Raw genomic sequence first — 20496 nt, 5'->3', positions numbered from 1 at the left:
CTCAGTCAAGAAAAGGCGGAGCTGAAGACTAGAGGGTTGTGGAAGTAACGGAAAGAACTTTGACGTAATACTTTTACGTAATCGTTGGGGGGTTTCCCGGTGCTTCAAGGCATTAAAAGGACTGTCACGTAACATGTCGAAATTTGATTAAAATTCAATGGGTCGGGACTACCTCCAGATTGAGAGAAACATAAATATAACTGCTCAAAACATTAGAACGAGCCGAAAACGGATCATGTAATAATGGTTTTTTGAATACTTGTTAGCCTAACAGTTTTTCAAGAGTTCATATTCTTTTTGTCTATAAAGTTTGACGCTTGGAGACATACTTCATCGATACTTGTTTTACGTGAAGCAGTGATCTTGTCGTTTGCAAGTAATTTTCTTTGCTGAGGATAAGTTCCACGGTGTAATTGGCAACGTTAACAAAATGAACTATACAGCTGTGACACAGCCCGGCGTTGCATCAATGATGAAAAGTGATAAAAGGAGGGAAATGGATTGAGGCTTTGAGACCAGTTGAGACCATCTTAAAAAAGCAGTTAGCCGTGTCTTTTATGTGTCGAGTACGAGATGGAAAGAATCCTGCGTACCTCACTGAATGATATTAAATCCTTAAACATCCGATAAATTCCCCAGAAAACGTTTGTTAAAAAGATGGAAAAATCTCATGAAAGCTTTATGCTGCATCTTATGAGAGTGATAAGTTTATGGCGTTTAATGAATTTATTTATAATGCAAATTTTTCAAGCACTCATCAGACTCATGCTCGATCATCTTCTTAATTATTTCGCAGCACTGCAATCTATCTAGAAAGCCATCTTGTAAACCTATAGGCAACCATTTTGAGTACCTGAGTACAATACATCAAGAAAGAACGCGGTGAAAAAGCTTAAACACGTCTACAGCGGACGTCATCATGGGTTCAAAATTAAGCTATGCATGGAATTTTTACTGACGATCAGTCTTGCTTTGTTTGCAAAGTATGACGTATTTGCACGTCCAAACTTCAGTGAGAATTATTGCGGTGATGATCCAATTAAAACAAAAAACAAAAAACTATAAATAAGTTTCATGGTGATCTCAACTTTTGATCAAGCGGTAACTGTTCAGTTCACCCGAAACTGGCATTGATTACGTACTTTCATCAGAAGTCGAACTTAATATTACCAGTATGCAGCTGCCAAATAACGCATGCTCGCAGTTTCCCCTTTTCTCATCATACTAGACGTTTTTACTAGATTATTTTATTTCTCATGAAATTTTCCTAAGTGATAGTCCATCCCAGCTTAAATGGCCATTGCCACCCCAGTTTGGCTAATTGAGTGCTGAATTAATTGTCCTTGAATTTATGCCAACATCGTCTTAGAGTCATCCCGGTGCGTGTTCATAAGCAGGATCTGGGAAAAATCAAAGGCCATTCCGTGTGCGTTCCACTGCCACTGAGATGATACCTACACTGTTTGAGGGGCAAGGAATTGACTTAAGCCGAAGAGAAGCTGCGACAATTTCCTCATGGCAATGTGAAGCTAAATGCGTAACCCTATTATCCAAAAAAGGTGATTAGAAATAACATTGCTGGATCGCGTTGTACTTCGCTTCATGCAATGATTATTTCAGATTAAAGAGGCTTATAAGTCATCACCTTACCGCCCATACAAAATACCCGTGACAAATGTTATCTGGAAGTTCTATTAAAAAATAAACCATAATGATTTTTCTAGCGTGGATAGACCCTTTAATTTCCATGAAGATTTTGTCGATGCAAAATCTTTAAGGGCTTGTTTACATGGAGGTGAGGTGGGAGGGGGGGGGGGGGGGGGGTTTGGGGGTGGTATATGGGTGAATTAACCCGCTTAGGTGGATAACCCGCCTTCCAACAAATTATTTCATTTTAATTTGATCACGTTTAGATGATGGGTGGGGTGGCCACGCATATCAAAGATGATATCGACAGGCGGGTTACCCCACCACTGCCCACCTAAGAGAGTTTTCTCACCTACTTTGGTGACCCTACGTTCGTGTAAACCGGCCCTTATGCCTCTGTGGTATTTTAACTTTTGTGGTTTGAATCTATTCATCTGATTCAACAGACTGAAAGCACTCAGCAGATTGATCTTGGGGCAGGGGGCACTCACCAGCATGTATTAAATTATAAAGGCTTTTAAAGACTATCATACCGTCATCAAACTCCCAAACTCCCATTCGAGCAACCATGACTGCAATCATTAAGAGAATAAATGGCCGGCAAAATAAAATACATAAAAAGCACATAAAAAGAGTGATTATAACTCTGTCTTTTTTTTTCACTTCATGTTTGTCAAAGAATATTCGTTCTTCCACGTCGTTAATTACTTGTTTATATAGTGATTGATTCCTCTTATCGTTTGGCAGTAACCTTTTTATGGTCGGGGATTTGAACAATGCTAGACTACGAGGAGTGAACAATTAATCCAGCTAGCTGAGCAGTCAGTGACTTCGAACTCGGGGTGGTGTTACCAAAGATTCTTACACCAGCAATTCAGTTCTACGTTTCTTTTCTGATTTATTTTTTTGTTCAAAAGTTTCACTTTCTAAGATCATAAATTCATTCTTAGGAAATGCCCTAGCGGAAGTTGTCATTTTGTCTTTATAATTAGGCCTTGGACTCCCCTAAAACCTGTTTAAGATCGAGTTGGGAGATCCTGAATCTTCCTTCGATATCTTTCGCTATGGTTTGATGCTCTATACTTTATTTACTGCACGCTTCAGAACCTTTAAGAAACCTTGATTCTAATGACGGAATGAAGTCCAATTAGGCGTGACCAATGAGCAGTGTCACGACTGGTTCTTGTGACGCACGTGACAACGTAACTCTAATCATATGTCGAAAATAAACATTTAGTTCTAAAAATGCCTATAAACGCACAGGCAGCCCAAGCGCACTATTTGTGGGTTCGGGCTTCAGAGATCATTTGGTCGGAATATACTAGAATTATTAGTGTATTATCTGATGCCAAATGCCTGAACACTAGTGTTCAGTACTCGATGGAAAGAAAGTGGACTAAACGGCGTTTAAATCGGCCGTAGGACACAGAGTGGCTATGAACTAAAGGTAAGGGAGCTTTTTGAATCAATATTTCGCGTGATCATGATTTTTTTTTTCTTAGCGTTGTAGATTCGAATACATGTGATAAAATTCGAACAATAAGGGCCCGAATCACATGTAATAATGCAAGAAATATCGATTTTCGTTATCTTAAAGGCTACTAGTACAGATAGACAAACAAGAAGACTTTTTGCATTTATTTGGCATCAGATAATACACTAATAATTCTAGTATATTAAGACCAAATGACCTCTGAAGCCCGAACCCACAAATAGTGGGCTTGGGCTGCCTGTGATAAACGTAAAAAAAATCCCTTCAGTGTTAAAGGATATAATATAATATAAAACATTCCAAAGCTGAGTTTGAAGACTATTGTGCAATTTGCGTGATAAGTTTCATTGCGAATAGAGCACGATGTAATATTATTGGCTCTTACAATTTATACGATAAAAAACTTTAAAAGCAAGAAATGCCTCAGCGTCAGAACAGATACTGGAATGGAAGTCAAGGAAAGATAGCCGTTCAGGATTTACCCTGCTATGTTACAATTTACTACACAGACGTGAGCATTGAAATGCAACGGCACACTTGCACGTTGCCTTTTTTAAAAACAACAGTTATAATGGACGCGAAATACGTCAATATACGGGTAGTACAAACGTAAAATCTTCCTACCTTTTCCGATCGGAACAGATACCTGCGCAGTTTCTAAACGCCTTCCAAATGACCATAGATCGAGGAGGTTTCCCGTCCCGGCGAGCACATAACAAATTAGTTCCAACGGAAATATTCCAGAGCGCGCAAACCTGGACGATATTGCAAACAAGCATACCGAATGAAATCAGTTCTGAGTTCACTCCGCTAAAAGACCAGAGTGTATTATTTATTGGAGAGAGTTTTTGTATTCAATCGTCTCAATATTTGATGGCATTTATGTGCACTAGCAAATGTTCTTAATTCGATACACATGCACGGCAACCTGACAAAGGAACACAACCATTTTGCTTACCTTTTGGCCGCCTTGATATCAGGTTTAAAGTAGGACGTAGGCCAGTAGCTGATATGTAGACAGGCATATTAAAACACGAACACACAAAAGTGTTTTCTATAAAGGATCGACAGCGAAACGACTATATAAGACAGAGCGGTGAGCGGTGCTTGACTCAACTGTGTCATTTTCTCACTACGTGTATCTTTTACGAGGTATTCACAGCAGGACGTTTTGCTTACACACCCAAATATCCGCTTTTACAGGCAAAAGGTGTCATTTCTACAGCCCGCGTGGGGTGATTTTCACGCGCACTTACTTGCTTCGCTCGCTCTAATATATCTTTTTATCCAGCCAGAACCGGCATGAATTTTTCATATTTTCAGCTAGCGAGACGCTCATTCAGATTTCCCAGCCAGCTAATTTGCCAAGGTTTTTTTTCTACCTAGCTCAAATTCTGCCTGAAGAGCGGGTATTTTGTCGAGCGGCTCCGTTTGGTACTCCTGATACTACTGAACAAAATGAACTATACAGCTGTGACACAGCCCGGCTTGCATCAATGACGAAAAGTGATATAAAAGGAGGAAAAAATTAAAATGGCTTGAGGCTTTGAGACCAGTTGAGACCATCGAAAAAAGCAGTTAGCCGTGCCATGTGTCGGATATAGCGGCAGAGTACGACGTGGAAAGAATCCTCCTTACCTTACTGAATGATGTTAAATTCTTTAGCATTCGATAAATCCCCCAGAACGCGTTTGTTAAAAAATGGAAAAATCTCATGAAAGCATTATGCTGTAACTTATGAGGTAAGTTTATTTTCGTTAATTAGTGAATTTATTTTTAATGCAAATTTTTCAAGCATTCATGCTCGAGAACTCTCAATCATCTTCTAATTTTTTAATAATTATTTCGCAACACTGCCATCTATCTAGAAAGCCATTTAATAAACTTACACGCAACCATTTTGAGTACCTGAATACAATAATATCAAAAAAGAACGCGGTAGTAACGTAGACGTGTGTAATTATTAGGCTTTTTTTTATCGTCATAGCCGACGTCAACATGATTCAGTTCCCCTTGAAAGCTATGCACGGAATTAGTACTGACGATCAGTCTTGCTTTGTTTTCAAAATATGACGTATTTTCATGTCCAAACTTCAGTGAGAATTATTGCGATAATCCAATTAAAAAAAATGTAAAGTGCTTCATGGTGATCTCAACTTTTGATCAAGCGCAAGAGCCATGCTCTTGTCAAGCGGTAACTGTTCGATTCACCCGAAACTGGCACTCCGGATTACGTACTTTCATCAGAAGTTGAACTTAAAGGAACAGTATCCCGTTACTGCGCATGCACCAAACTTTGATTTTTGGACAGGATGTCCCGAAATCAAAAGATGCGAGGAGAGTAAGAGAACCTTGAAAAATCCGTTTGCATCGCGCTTGGCCGGGTTCAATACTAAGCTAAAACTTCTCAGGATTACAGATCAATGATATATTGTTCCTGTTAAGTTTTGATTTGGGCCAAATCTGGAGTTTTTTGCGTTACTTTTATTGCCGTTGGCCGGAGGACCAAAAGATGGGAAGCGCTTTGATGCCGAGTGAAGGCTTATTTCTTCTGCTAGCTTCCATACAAGCTCAGATAATTGTGAAAGGAATACGCAGAAATGAAACAGCAACAATAAAGACTGTAAGAAAGAAACCATTGAGACATTGATGTGACTGAGGAGATCTTGTGGAGGGGAGCTTCGTGAAGCAGAATGTTTTGCAACGACGCCTTAGTAAACTTTTAAATGAATCTCCCTACGGCCGACAAAATCAAACAAACAGGCGCTACATGTTTAGAAAAAATAGTTCCATGAAATCATAATATCATTCTTCTGACTAACCTTTGCGATGATTCATAGCGTTGAGATTGCATTTTTATTTGTGTCTTTCCGACGTTTGAGGCTAGAACGCGAGCAAATCAGGCAGATATTACTGGACTTGGAACAATTGACCTCTGAGACGAGTTTCACATTAGAAAATCTGTTTTTAAAGCGAGCGGAAAGAGATTTTCGGGTCGCGAGGCGGCCCTGCTAGCAATAAAATCTCGATGAGTCTTCCTGCCGCGAGCCAAATTTTATTTAAGACGAAAGATTTCTTCGAAAGTCTAAAATATTGCCTGAGAATATAAACAACAAATCTCCGTCGGCAATGCGGTCCGGAAGGAAATCTTGTCGAGTCAATTTGACAGTTCTATTGTCTTTTGAAGAAAAAACAGATGACGCTCGCGCGTGCGCATAATCGGGACACTGTCTCTTTAATATAATATTAGTATGCAGCTGCCAATTAACGCAGACGGTCTTGGAGTTTAGTCACGCGTCTGTAGTACTTGCAGTTTCCCCTTCAGTCTCTAGCCTGTTCCTAGCCTCCCACGCAGACGTTCTTAGGGGTTCGTCACGCGTGCCTGGCCCACGAACGTCTGCTGACTTGAGGGGACTGGGACTGGGCGCCAAATGGAGTAGTCGTGTTTTTTTGTCGCTCCGACGCTGCCTTGCCGTTTCACTATATCAGTTTCAGGAAATTAGCCAAATCAGCCTCAAACTATTTAGAGAATCTTTGCTTTTCCTTTCCGTTATGCCCAACGAAAAGCGAGCGAGACAAGTGGCATGCTTAAGCAGTGAAGATGAAAGAACGCCACCACATAAACATGAGGCCGGCGCCGCCATCTTGGAAAGCATACACGAAAAGCTAAAGAAGCTAGACGTGCTTGAACAAATAAACGGAAGACTGCTGAAGATTGAAAATACCGTTGGTGACATGGAAAGAGGACTTAACTCTATGACAGCAGAACTGCAGAAGGTAAAAACGGATTTAGACTCAAAAGCAGATAACGCCACTGTCGATGCGCTGAAGGATGAAATCGAAGAATTACAAAACAGGTCAAGAAGGAACAACTTAGTCTTCTACAATATACCAGAGAAAGCCGAAAAAGGAGATTGCATCTCTTTTGTACAGGATTTTATTACGCAGCATATGGGCCTTGAAACGTTATGTGGCCATGTTGAGCTGGAGAGGGCACACCGCACGCCAAGCAAAACGCCTTCTGCTGGTGAAAAGGGTCCCAGACCAATGCACGTCGCTTTTCTTCGATACACGGATAAGATGAAGGTACTAAGGAATGCCGCCGCTCGTCTAAAGGATAACCCGTTAAACGGAAATGCCATCGGTATAAGTGAGGATTTCGCCAAAAAAACCCAACGGCGGAGGCAAGAGCTCGTGCCCTACAGAAAGTTTCTAAAGAAGAAACTCGGAGACGACCGGAAAGTCTACATCGCATATCCTGCAATACTCAAATATGTCGATGCCAATGGCCGTCACAGAATCGTAGGAACAGAAGAACTAGCAAAACTACGCCATGAAATGGAAGAGGCAAAGAGTTAACCTAGCAACGCCGTCGGAGTGATACTGACCAACAACAACTTTAATCTCACATTCTACCCATTGTTGGAGTTAAAAGAACTTCACAGGCAATGCCTTTAATTTGTTTCATAAAAGGTAATTTTCGTTTTTATGTTGTAAGTGATGTAATGTTTTCTCCAGGCTTTAGCTTAAGAAGGCTTCTGTATTGTGAAACTATTAAGATATCGATATTTATTCGTTAATATGAATAACTTAACTTTTATTACGTTAAATGTTAGGGGTTTAAATAGTTCAAGAAAACGAAGAGCTATTTTTCGGCAACTGCACGTTAACAAGTACTCAATAATTTTCTTGCAAGAGACATATAGCTCTACTGACCAAGAAAAATTATGGAGTAACGAGTGGGGTAGTAAAGTGTACTTCTGTCATGGTAGTAAACACAGCAAAGGAGTAGCAATTCTGTTTAATCCTCGACTCAAAGTGCTAGTAGAAAATGAAATTTGTTGTGAAAACGGCAGGATTCTTATCCTGCAGTTTTCTATAGATGATCAGAAATTTATTTGTGCCAATATTTACGCACCCAATAATGATAACGCGCAAATTATATTTTTTAAACAACTCAGATCTTTACTTGAACAGTTTCCCAACGACAACATTATAGTAGGTGGCGATTTTAATTGCCCTCTTTCCAAAACCGATAAAGAAGGAGGACGTGATGTTTCGTCAAGAAGGAATGTCGCCAGCGAGATCGAGCAACTGATGTGTATTTTGGATTTAGACGACGTATGGAGAACGCTACATCCAGGAGAAAAACAATTTACTTGGCGAACATCTGACTTGAAAATAAAATGCAGATTAGATTATTGGCTAATAGCCCGTCAACTATTACAAAATTCCCCCGTGCAGAAATGTGAAATCAAGCACGCTGCACATTGCGATCACTTTTTAGTGACGTTGGAATTGCCAATTAATGAGAAATACCCAAGAGGTCCTGGATTCTGGAAATTCAATTCCTCCCTCTTAGAAGATGATGAATATGCAGAAAAATTAATGTTTAAAATTCCGCACTTTATAAACAAGTATCAGGATCTTGAAGATCACGGACTCTTATGGGAGTTGATTAAAATGGAAATAAGGGCGTTCACAATTAGTTATTCAAAACAAAAAGCTAAAATGAAAAAAGATTATGAAAAAGATCTCGTACAGGAAGTCTCAAGACTGGGAAATATGGGTGAAAACTGCCCATCAGCAGAAGCCGTCCAGAGATACATTAAAGTTAAGAACGAATTGGATAAGATTTCCTACGACCGGGCAAGAGGAGCATGTGTGCGCTCCAAGGCCCGTTGGCATGAGTTCGGCGAACGAAGTTCGAAATATTTTCTTAATCTTGAGAGACGAAATTATGAAAATAAATGCATTACCAGCCTTATACAAGAAAACGGAAGCAGTATCACGGACCCAAAGGAAATCCTAAAAGAACAAAAAAGATTTTATCAATCCTTATATTCCTCGCAAAATCCTCAAATAAACGATCCTAAATTCAAAGTGTTATTCGATAATGACAAGGTAGAAAAGCTGAATGATGAACAAAGAAAGAATTGCGAAGGCTTGCTGACGGAGAATGAGTGCTGGAATGCTTTAAAATGTTTCCAAAAAAACAAATCCCCTGGCAATGACGGTTTTACTGCCGAATTTTACAGCTTCTTCTGGAGTCAATTAGGCAAGATAATGGTAAACAGTTTTAATTATGGATTCCATAAAGGTGAGCTGTCAATTTCTCAAAGACAAAGCATCATATGTCTTATTCCAAAAAAGAACAAAAATTTATTGTATCTTAAAAATTGGAGACCTATTTCACTTTTAAATGTGGATTATAAGATTGCCTCTAAAGCTTTAGCTCTCAGACTAAAAAAGGTTCTATCGGCAGTTATAAATAACACACAAACTGGTTACGTAGAGGGAAGATTTATCGGTGAAAACATCAGACTTATAAGCGACATCCTCAATTTCACCGTTGATCAGGACATAGAGGGAATTGCTTTATTCATCGATTTTGAAAAAGCATTCGATAGTTTAGAATGGGAGTACCTATTTAAAGCTCTAGATACCTTTCAATTTGGACCCGACTTTAAGACTTGGGTGAAAACTCTGTACACAAACATTTCTAGCTGCATAATAAACAACGGCTTCGCCTCCGAGTCATTTACTTTAAAGAGAGGAGTAAGACAAGGCTGCCCTTTGTCTGGCTTGTTGTTCATTTTAGCCGCAGAATTACTGTCTTGCTCAATAAGAGCTGATGAACATATAAAGGGAATTCGAGTCCTAAACAAAGAAATAAAATTATCTCAATATGCCGATGACACCACCGCCTTTTGCAAAGATAAAGAGTCGCTTGGGAAACTGTTAGAGTTATTAGACCTATTTAAAGATTGCAGCGGTTTAAAGCTTAACCAAAGTAAATCTGAAGCAATGTGGCTTGGAAAAAACCCAAATAGGACTGATACACTATTTGGAGTTCAGTGGCCACAAAGGCCTATCTCCGCCTTAGGGATATCATTCTCTTACAATCTAAAACTTTGCGAACAGGAAAATTTTTCACAAAAGATATGTAAAATTCAAAAGCTGTTTAATATATGGTCTCAAAGAGATCTCTCACTTTATGGCAAGATAACAATCGCCAAAACATTAGGGCTATCGAAACTTATCTTTGTAAGTTCGTGCATACATACACCGCCTCATTATATAGATATCACTAATAGATTGATTACAGATTTTGTCTGGAATAACAAGAAACCAAAGATAAAAAGGGATACTCTTATAGGTCCAAAAGAAAGAGGAGGGCTGGATTTACCAGAATTTGAGACTATATCCAAGTCGTTACAAAGTGCTTGGGTTCAAAGAATGAAGAATGGTGTAGAGGATCAGTGGATGTTAATTCCTTTATTTTATTTGAAAAATGTTGGAGGGCCATTTATTTTTGATTGTGATTATGATGTAAAATTTCTAGGCCTAAACAACTTACCAATCTTTTACGCTGATGTTCTTAACACCTGGGCGGAAGTCCGAGAGCAAACTTCGGACAATGAAATCTGTGTTGAGAATGTAATCTTATGGAATAATAAGCATATTTTAATAGACGGTAAATCAGTATATTGGAAAGAATGGCATGAAGCTGGTATACTTAGAATTAAAGACCTACTAGATGAAAAAAACAGATTCCTCACACTTAATAAGTTTCTTTTAAAAACTGGCCTCAAGGCGCCTTTTACTAAGTTATTTGGTTTAATATCAGCTATACCTTATAGATGGAAGTGCGCTTTGAGACCGGGATTTATCATGAACAATCAAGATATGGAACAAAATACAACTAAGGAAATTAACGTGGTTACTAGCAAGAAGGTTCGCAATATACTTATTCAAAGGAAATTTGTAGAACCGTTGGCTAGCCTTCGACTATGCAGGCAAGGATTGGACAGTTCCAAACTTAGTTCTATTTATATGCTTCCATTTAAAATAACTAAAGAAACAAAATTAAGCGTATTTCAATATAAGATTGTTCATAATATTCTTCCACATGGGGTTCTGTTACACAGAATGAAAATCGTAAACTCTCCTCTCTGCATACATTGTGATTCCCTAGAAACGCTCTCCCATATGCTAGTTAACTGTATAGTAATTCAAAAGTTTTGGTTTGAAGTAATTAGCTGGTGGAAAACTCACAGTGGTGAATGTTTGCTATTTGATGACTTAAGTATAATGTATGGCTATAATCCCGAAGATCCTAAAAGGCAAATCCTTAACTATTATATCCTTCTTGGCAAGAGACATATCTTCCTGCAAAGGAGCGAAATTAAACCCCCAAACTTTGATCACTTTCTTGAATTCGTTAAAGACAAGTTAATTGTACAAAGATCGATTTTTTATTCCAAAGGACAAAAAGCAAAATTTCTTTCACAATGGAAGCCTCTCCTCTCCTTACTGTAAATGATTATAATCTAATCTACGTATGCGTGAAGCAAGCCTGGTTGCAGTGTATGTTGTATTAATCGTTGGAATCTTAATTCTTAATTGTAATTTTTTGTAACCTTAAATTTTGTAGTGAAAGTGTTGTAAGTGATGTAGTGGTAATAAAGATCTCTGTTAATAAAAAAAAAAAAAAAAAAAAAGTCTGCTGACTTGAGCGGAAAAAAACGTAGACCAATCACAGCAGACTTCCAGATCTGGGAAGTGCACTTTGGACCTTGAGAAATTTCGGGCTTGACTTAATAGCTCCAGAAAAGATCAGAAAGGTCTCATGAAACTGTGAAGGCGTTACAGTTTTAAAACAAACTACTAACTCACAAGCGTTCGTACTAGTGGTTACCCTCAGAATCTCGTTGAAAAAAATTACCTCGGAGGTTAAATTTGCTGAACGGAAGTCGGCTTTACTACAAACCAATAACGTGTGAAAAAAAATTCTGCCTTTTGTTCAGTCTTACAAGGTAACCCAGCCGTTGCATCACCCTAAGAACTATTTTATGATCAAATGACATCTAATCCAGCCTTTACAGAGAAAAATATGCATAAAGCCAACGCTTATCTCCTAAATTCTCGTCAGGAGCAAAAATCTTTGGTCACGTATCACACTCTACAGAGCTTGTACGTATGTGTTTGGCTTGTCAACACTTTGACTTCAACAGCGCCGACTCGATCTCCGATAATTTGCATGTGATCTCCAACGGATGTTTGCGAACAGTGGGAAACGAATTTATCTTTCAGTTCAGCAGACGTTCATGGGGCAGGAACGCGTGACGAACCCCTAACAACGTCTTCGTGGCCGTGGGAGGCTAGCCTGTTTCAGGCTCCGAGGCAACTTTTCGCGTGCCTTTTTCTTTCGCGTCTTGTCCACTATCTGAGACCCTGGAAAAGGCTACGTTTTCTCGTACATACTAGACGTCTTAAAATCTTGTGGCGCTGAATGCAAACGCCATTATCCAAAAAAGGTGATTTAAGAAATAGGATTGCTAGATCGCGTTCACTTCGCTTCCTGTAATGATTATACCAGATTAAAGGGGCTTATGTCACGCGGGTTTAAGTCATCACCTTACCGCCCACACAGAATGCTCGTGCTTAATTATTTTTTGGTGATTAATTTGCAGGGCACAGCATCCAAACTTGAAAGAGTTGGCCCAAGTTTTTGAAGTTTCAATCCATGTCCATCATTTTCTTTCCGTAGAGCAACAGACGACAGGAAACAGCTTCAGTGCTTATGTACGGTGTTAAACAAAATAAATATATATATATATATAAAATAGATAAAAAGAGTGACCATAACTCTGTCTTTTTATTTTTTTTTCTCACTTAAATTCATGTCTGTCAAAGAGTATTCGTTCGTCCACGTCGACAATTACTTGTTTTTAGTGATTCCTCTTATCGTTTCAGTGTCGTTTGGCAGTATTTGTGGCACAAAGGCTTTTGAGGACCGAACAAACAGAGCAAATGACTAAAAAATATCGACGCCCCTGAAACATAACAACAAGGTTAAGAGTGCAAACTGTCCGGATGCTCAGCATAACCTTTTTATGGTCAAGGTTTTGAATGCGAGACTACGAGGCGTGAACAATTAATCCAGCTAACAGTCAGTGGAAGACTTGAGCTTGGAGTGTTGTAACTAAAGATTCTTACGCCAGCAATTCAGTTCTTCTTTTTTTTCTGATTTATTTTCAGTTTCTTATACGATGTCGTTTTTTAGTTCAAAAGTTTCTCTTTCTAAGATCATAAATTCATTCTTAGCAAATGCCTTAGCGGAAGTTGTCATTTTTTCTTTATTACGGGACTCCCCCAAAACCTCAGTGTTTAATATTTGAGAGATCCTGAATATAATCTTCCTTCGATGTCTTTCGCTATGGCTTGATGCTCCATACTTTGTTCACTGCACGCTTCAGAACCTTTAAGAAACCATTGATCTTGCTTTCAAAATACGGGATGAAGTCCAATTAGGCGTGACCAATGGGCAGTGTCACGCTCGCCCTTGTGACACTCGCTCTCCAGTCATATGCCGGAAATAACGTATTAGTTCCGATCCAAAAACGCCTATAAACGTAAAAAAAAATCCCCTCAGTGTTATAAGGTATATTATATAAAACATTCGAAACCTGAGTTTGAAGACTATTGTGCAATTTGCGTGGGTGAAAGTGTTTTGAACGGATACACGATGTGTGTCGTTGTTATAAACTTTATTGATCAACCTGATGAACATTTGATCTGTCCGATCTGCAAAAGTGTTTTCAGCGAGCCATGGCAGACGTCTTGTGGACACAGATTCTGTAAAAGCTGTCTCGATCCACTTCTTCGGTGAGTCAAGTACAAAGACCATGGTTATTGCTTGTATAAACATAAATCTTGGTTTCTTTAAAACTAGAAAATTCTACTGCCAGTGATTATTATTATTTAATACTTGTTGTATGAATTGAATTTGCATTGAGTCGACACCGGGCATATTTTATATTTATTTATTTCATCACTTCTTTTTACTTTAGATCGATCACGAAAAAGGCTCATTTTACTAAATATATTAATAGTGACCAAGAAAATTTGTCTCATTTTATATTAACAAAATGGTATAATAATGTTGCACTCCGGCCAAACAGAAATATCTTCTCAGCTCACTTATAAGAGTTGCTCAGTGTTGGGCATCGTTTTAGAATTTTTAAGTTAAACTTATAATATACACCATTATAAATAAAAAGCCGGCGATATAATTTATGGTTAGCTAAACATACAGATGGACATGCAATATATTTCCTTATCCAGTCTTAAATTGCCCCCTAGTGTCCCATGATATATACATGCACTAGCTGATAACTTGATCCCGAAGTTCTGATCTTTGAGCCATTTTAATTACGGCAGAGGCTTACAATAGAAGCTAATAGAGAAGAAAAGGTAACAAAGCAAAAAATTAGCACATGGAGGACCCAAATACACACAAAAAAATGGGCTCCTTGTATTGACATATACTAAATGTTTTATTTCTGTTTTAAAGACCAACGTGTTTAAAATGTCCTGTCGATGGAGAGAAAATTGCAAGAGAGGAATCATTTCGTGACAAATGCTGTGAAAGGGAGTTACTTGATCTGCGGTGTAGTTGTCGATATAAAGACAGAAATTGTGAATGGAAGGGAGAATTCAGGAATCTAAAGGTAAACAACCTAGGTGTAATTCATTCAGGTTCCTTTTTGCCATACTGATTATGAAAGTAAAATTTGCTTGTCAGCCCCAGTAGTCCTTTTGCAGGTGTGCTATCACGACGCTATCAGCTTGACGGAACGGATCCAAATAAACGGACCGAAGTGTGTAATCACAATTAGGGGAAAATACCGCAGTCATATTGATATTGATATTTATATTCTTTTACTCTATGTACAAAACTAAATTAAATTTAAAATTAAATCGGTTGGCTACACAATCAACTAAAGATGTTGAATCTAATTTTTTTCTTTGACATTATAAGGTCCATGAAGAGTTTTGTCAATATGGCGATGTACAGTGTAAAGCGTGTGGCGAGGCAATGGAGAGAAGGCGTCTTGAACAACACAGGACAAAGGATTGTATCAATAGGACAGCAGTATGTGCATACTGCAGCGAAATGATCCGAAACGACAAAATGAAGGTATGAAAATTAATAGCAGCTTTCGCTAATTAAATATTAGCTACTTCCTGCTTTATTTTCCTTACCAAAGTCTTTTGGGGAAAACTCAAAGAAATGCAAGTTACGTATGTCCTTAATTCACAAAATGGAAACCCCAAATTTTTTTCCTACTGTTTTGCATTCAAATTTTCCTAAATTATATTCTTACCTCCGTTATCTATATCCACTGAAAATGAAAACTTGTTATTTCTAAAAGGGGAAATTTCTAAGGGGAAAACACCATTGAATGCTGAAATGTTTTGTTTTTGAATGCAAATTTTAGCCACCTGGTGTTTGTTTGAAGTTGTTTCAGATTCATTTTCAATTTTGCCCAATGGATATCTCATCAGTATATCCACTTTCTATTTTAGGATCATCTACAGGTTTGCCTCAAACTTCCAACAGCTTGTCATTTGCATTGTGGAAAAGAGGCCATACCACGAGACATGATGGAAGAACACCTGAACAAGGAATGTCCAAAAGCGGAAGTGCTCTGCCCTTTCACACCCCATGGATGTTACTTCAAAGTAAGTTAAATCTTGTAAAAACAGTAGCAGAACTAATGAAAGAAGCACTAAGTCATGCTCCCATTCGAAACAATTTACTATGTAAAGGCCAACGTACCGTTGCATATATCGAAGAATCGAACATGGCAGCATTTTGTCCTCAGTTATTTAATACCTGGTCTCAATATGGTTCAGCTAGAAATCAAGCAACAGGCGAAATTGCGTGTACGTTAGGACCCCAGCGAAGCTCATTTTCCCGAAAGAAACAAAATGAATTTCATGGTCTTGGTACATCAATTTAGCTACAGTTTTACTTGCCCTGTATAGAGCAATTTCAGATGTTCCGATAAATTTGCATAGATTCTAGCCACGTGCGTGAGGGAAAGCTATCCGGCTTTAGTGAAAGCTAAAACGTGTTTTTGGAACAATTGGATTCCAAAAGACTATATCAAGGCACTGAAATTTTTCCCGTCGTCTGCTGCTACGGATGGCGTGGATCGATGGAGATGGATTGAAACTTGAAAAAATTCGGGCTAACTTTTTTGGGTTTTACTGCTTTCCAGCAAAAGTCAACAAAAACTTATCATGGTCAGTGCTCCTGTTTGATCTGCTCTTTATAACTCTACAAGAGCATTTTGGTTAAAGGGGCTAATTAATGACTTTAGCTAAAACAGGAATATCCTCGTGACATAGCTCCTGTACGGCCGGTCATTTCTAGCCAATCAAAAATCGCACTTAACATTAAGAACTGTAGGAAGCGTCTTGATATGCTGCGATTGCGATATGGTTAAAGATATAGTAAGTAATGTTCTTTTATTTCTTTTTCTTTATTCTTTCTTTTCCTAGGGAAAAAGGGAGATCATCGAAGAGCATCTCAAAAACACTGTAGCGCTTCATTTGGAAATGATGAACCAGTCATTTGTCAGGAGTCATCAAAAATCTGCGGAGTTAGCAGAGAGAGTAGTTCACTTAGAAGAGGAGAAAAATGCCCTAGAACAGCAACTTCAAAATCAAACTGAACAACTTGTAGCTTCAAGAATCAACATTCAAACACATCAAACGAAAATATCAAAAATAGAAGAATCAGTACAAGATCATCGAAGGACGTTGGAAAAAGTGCATCGAGATCTGGAAGCCGTCAGCGGTGCTGTGCCTTCGCAAATGGAGGAGATTCTCAACACCATAAGAGAACATGAGTTGAAGTTGAATGGCTTACAGTCTGACGTGGTTAGTCTTAAAGACACCAGGCTGATCTTTGGAGAAAATGGAGAAAAGCGTCAAATTTCTTCCTCCTTGCATCACTACAAGGGGCGTTTGGACAGGGCTGAGCACCAACTAGCGTTACATGAAATTCAGCTATCTGAACAGGATCTTCAGGTTAGAATGCTGGAGGCTACTTCTTACGATGGAGATTACCTTTGGAAAATCGACCATTTTAGCCGAAGATTTCAAGAAGCTGTTTCTGGTAAAACGCCATCTATTTATAGCCCTCCTTTCTACGTTGGACGATTTGGATACAAAGTGAGCGCTCGTCTCTACCCTAATGGTGATGGGATGGGTAAAGGAACGTACCTGTCAATATTCTTTGTTATCATGAGAGGTGAATACGACGCTTTGTTACCCTGGCCTTTCAATCAAAAAGTCTACTTTAAACTTATTGATCAGGACAGAGTCCAAGACGCTTGTGATTCGTTTCGTCCCGATGCTAACAGTTCCAGTTTCAAAAGGCCAAAGTCAGACATGAACATAGCATCCGGTTGTCCAACTTTCATTTCCCACTCTAGACTCCGAGAAGGTGGATACATCAAGGAAGATACCATGTACGTTAGAGTGGCAGTTGACATGACGAATCACAATGTTAAGGGCAATTTGACGGCTTCCACATGAGGCACGTTCTAGATAGCTGTCATTTTGAACTTACTAGTAAATATGTTTGAAACTGACACCGATTTATGTCAACTGGACAATTCTTTTTAGTATTATAATAGTAAAGGGAAATGTTAATGTAAAATGGCTTTAGGGTAAAACTTAAAAAAAAAACAATGAACATGAACAATTATTACTTTATGCAATGACTGGATAAAAGTGAAAAATCTCAGAAGAAAAAAGTATCCCTCTCATTGCTTATCAGGAAAACCAGGAACAATGTTAACAAATGTCTAGTTATTCATAATTGACGTTATTTTGTCTCTGTAAAGCAGAATGTCTAATAAGTCTAACTATTTATTCCTTGCAAAGTTATAAAATACTAAGTTTCCGATAAAACGAGGTTTTCAAAAGTGATATGGTTCATTTATTACACATAACTGTCATATTTAACATTTTTAGAGTATTTAACACAATGAGATTAAATCAAATTTTGAATATTAAATAAATATTAATATTTCCATGATTGACAACTCCTGTGTTAACTGGGTAATAAATGTACTACAATAAATGCATCCAACTCTCTATTTTATCCAATAGAGGGAGAGAACGGAAAAAAAAGCACGAACAATTCTATCACAGCAGTAATATCTTTCTCCTGGTATTTTTAACTAACGGATTCAAATAAATCATGTAGATAATAATGTACTCTAGATATTAAGGGACTAGCCCCATTCTCGTCATTAATCTCTGACTCTCTTCTGTCGTTATGGAACAGATAGAAGGAATTTGCATAGCTAGTAGAGCAAAAGACAGTTCTTTTGATGGAAAACGCATCACGAAAACGAGGTCCGCAGTTGACCATAGAGAGGCTTGTGATTAAAAATGAGAGGAAGGATCAGAAAAATAACTCTGTTTCCTGCTACTCTGTTCCCACAAGGCACTTAAAGCGATTGCATTAGCCTGTGACAAGAGAGGCCGGCGAGCAAGCTGTCCATATCGTCACCGTTTCGAATGGTAAGCGAAGCGAGCCGCGAGAAAAGATGATCTTGCTCGCAGGCTACGGATCGACTGGAATACGGTCTTTGCTCTGACACAAATTAATTTTATCGATTCCCGGCCACGCCTTGGATATGTCCTCCTCTTCGGTCCTTGCGAGAGAGGAGGACATGTTCAAGAGAAGAGTTAGAAAGGCCATCGAAATCTTTTGTCGGGCTCCAACATTGAACAGCTGGGAACGCTCTGGTAATACGAGCTCGCCCCCGCTCTAGAATCCAACGCGTTTTCAGACCTTACGTAGAAAGAACGTATGTCATGATAACTTAGATTAGATCGCCAACATATAATAAACCCATTATGAATTCGCATATTAGTCAGTTCTTTCTCATTCACTTGGAATTGAAACGACAAATACATTTCATACACTCCCGTGGTTCCCTCGAAAACCATACCTATTCCAGGCCTGAACATGGGCAAATTCTATACCCGTTTTCAGACCGCAACGGCGCAAAAACCATATGGCTTATACAGGGGAGTACCCCCGGGGGTCATTGGTAATCACGTAACTGGCAAATGAGCATAATATAATACCGAACTTTTGCCTGAGTGACCACTAAACAATAGAGGGTCTCAATTGGGTGGTAGCGTTGACGGTTGACCGTTATATATATAATTAAGTACAAATTTAGTTAACTTCTGTATGAATTGGTATTCACTGTTAATTGCGTTAGGAGGCTGTCTTGACCTTTTCCTTATAAAATTTCGAATTATTTTCAGACATTAGCAGGTTCAAGGCCTTGTAATAGAAGTACTAGAAAGAGTGTTTTTAAGATTTTTCCCGTTCAGGAGCCATAATCCCGTAAAGATCGGCTGAAATAGTGCGATTTGAAATACCTTGAAACTTTTTGGGGGTTAAAATCTGCATTTTTGACGGTTTATCAGTAAAAAATAACCTTTTTTACAGTTGACGGTCAATTTTTAGGTTGTTGTAGTTAACGGTTGACGGTTAACCCCTTTGAGACCCTCAAAATAGCTTCCCAATGCGCAGTTCTCAAAACCCAAGCAATTCGCATTTGAATAAAATCAGCTTTAGAAATAAATAGAGGATATTACACGGTGGCACGAAGATATGAATTTTATTTTCGATTGGCAAAACAACAATACTTTACGAACGAGCGCAGCGAGTGAGTAAAATATTGTTTTTGCCACGAGAAAATAAAATTCATATCTTCAAGCCGCCGTGTAATGTTCTTTTTATTATATAGACAAAAAGACATTGGATCATTATCAGCAGCTGGCCAAAGGGTGTTATTTAAATTTACTACATAAAAATACGCAACTACGTAAAAAATATTTTTACCTTGTTATATAAATTTACGTAGTTACGTATTTTTAAGCATTAAATTTATATTACACCCTTTGGCTAGCTGCTGATAATGATCCAAGACATTGATAAAATAATAGAGGGAAATTACTGAAATTACGTACACGTAATCGATAAACTCACTTGTGATATTAGTATGTGTATTCAAATGGTGACGAGTGAAATTAGGGAATAATTTCACGCGCGTTTTGTCCAAATCCTAATAATTATTAGGATTTGGACAAAACGCAAGTGAAATTATTCTCTAATTTCACGAGTATACCATTTGATTACCTATTAACATCATTGTTGACGAATTACGTTAGCAATCTTGGATTTTTGACATGTTTATCCTGGATCGTATCGATCGAGAACTCCACTCAAATGTTTAGACCTTAAATTTGGCTTATAAAGTTCAGACTTTTTCGGCAAAATACCTGTTAAAATCCTTCTTGATGTTCTCCTGTGTGTTCAGGCTTTCTAAAGGGTCTTTTTGTGCCCTGACATCTTCATTCACGGCATTTTAAAACTTCCTCGCCATCTTGACACTGAGACGTAAGGAATGGTTGCCACGGCAATTTTGCAATTTCACATGTGAAATTACAAATTAACGCTGAAA

At 38.3% G+C, this 20496-nt stretch overlaps 1 protein-coding gene across 1 annotated transcript; it reads left to right on the top strand.

Moving 5' to 3' along the window:
- The first annotated feature begins 13625 nt into the window (after positions 1–13625).
- On the top strand, positions 13626–18223 carry LOC140943530 (TNF receptor-associated factor 3-like). The gene is made up of 5 exons (XM_073392617.1): positions 13626–13810; positions 14499–14655; positions 14967–15125; positions 15515–15670; positions 16496–18223. Exons 1-5 carry the CDS (start codon positions 13671–13673, stop codon positions 17534–17536), a joined length of 1653 nt encoding a protein of 550 aa, XP_073248718.1. The 5' UTR covers positions 13626–13670; the 3' UTR covers positions 17537–18223.
- Positions 18224–20496: the final 2273 nt, after the last annotated feature.

This window comes from Porites lutea, chromosome 7 (genome assembly GCF_958299795.1).
Source record: "Porites lutea chromosome 7, jaPorLute2.1, whole genome shotgun sequence".
NCBI lineage: Eukaryota > Metazoa > Cnidaria > Anthozoa > Scleractinia > Poritidae > Porites > Porites lutea.
This window is presented reverse-complemented; position numbering and strand designations above follow the sequence as displayed.

Coding starts and splice junctions, on each gene's coding strand:
- LOC140943530 (XM_073392617.1), top strand. CDS start 13,671: ATGTGTGTCGTTGTTATAAACTTTATTGATCAACCTGATGAACATTTG. Junction 14,656..14,966: donor GAGAATTCAGGAATCTAAAG/GTAAACAACCTA, acceptor TGACATTATAAG/GTCCATGAAGAGTTTTGTCA. Junction 15,126..15,514: donor TCCGAAACGACAAAATGAAG/GTATGAAAATTA, acceptor TTTCTATTTTAG/GATCATCTACAGGTTTGCCT.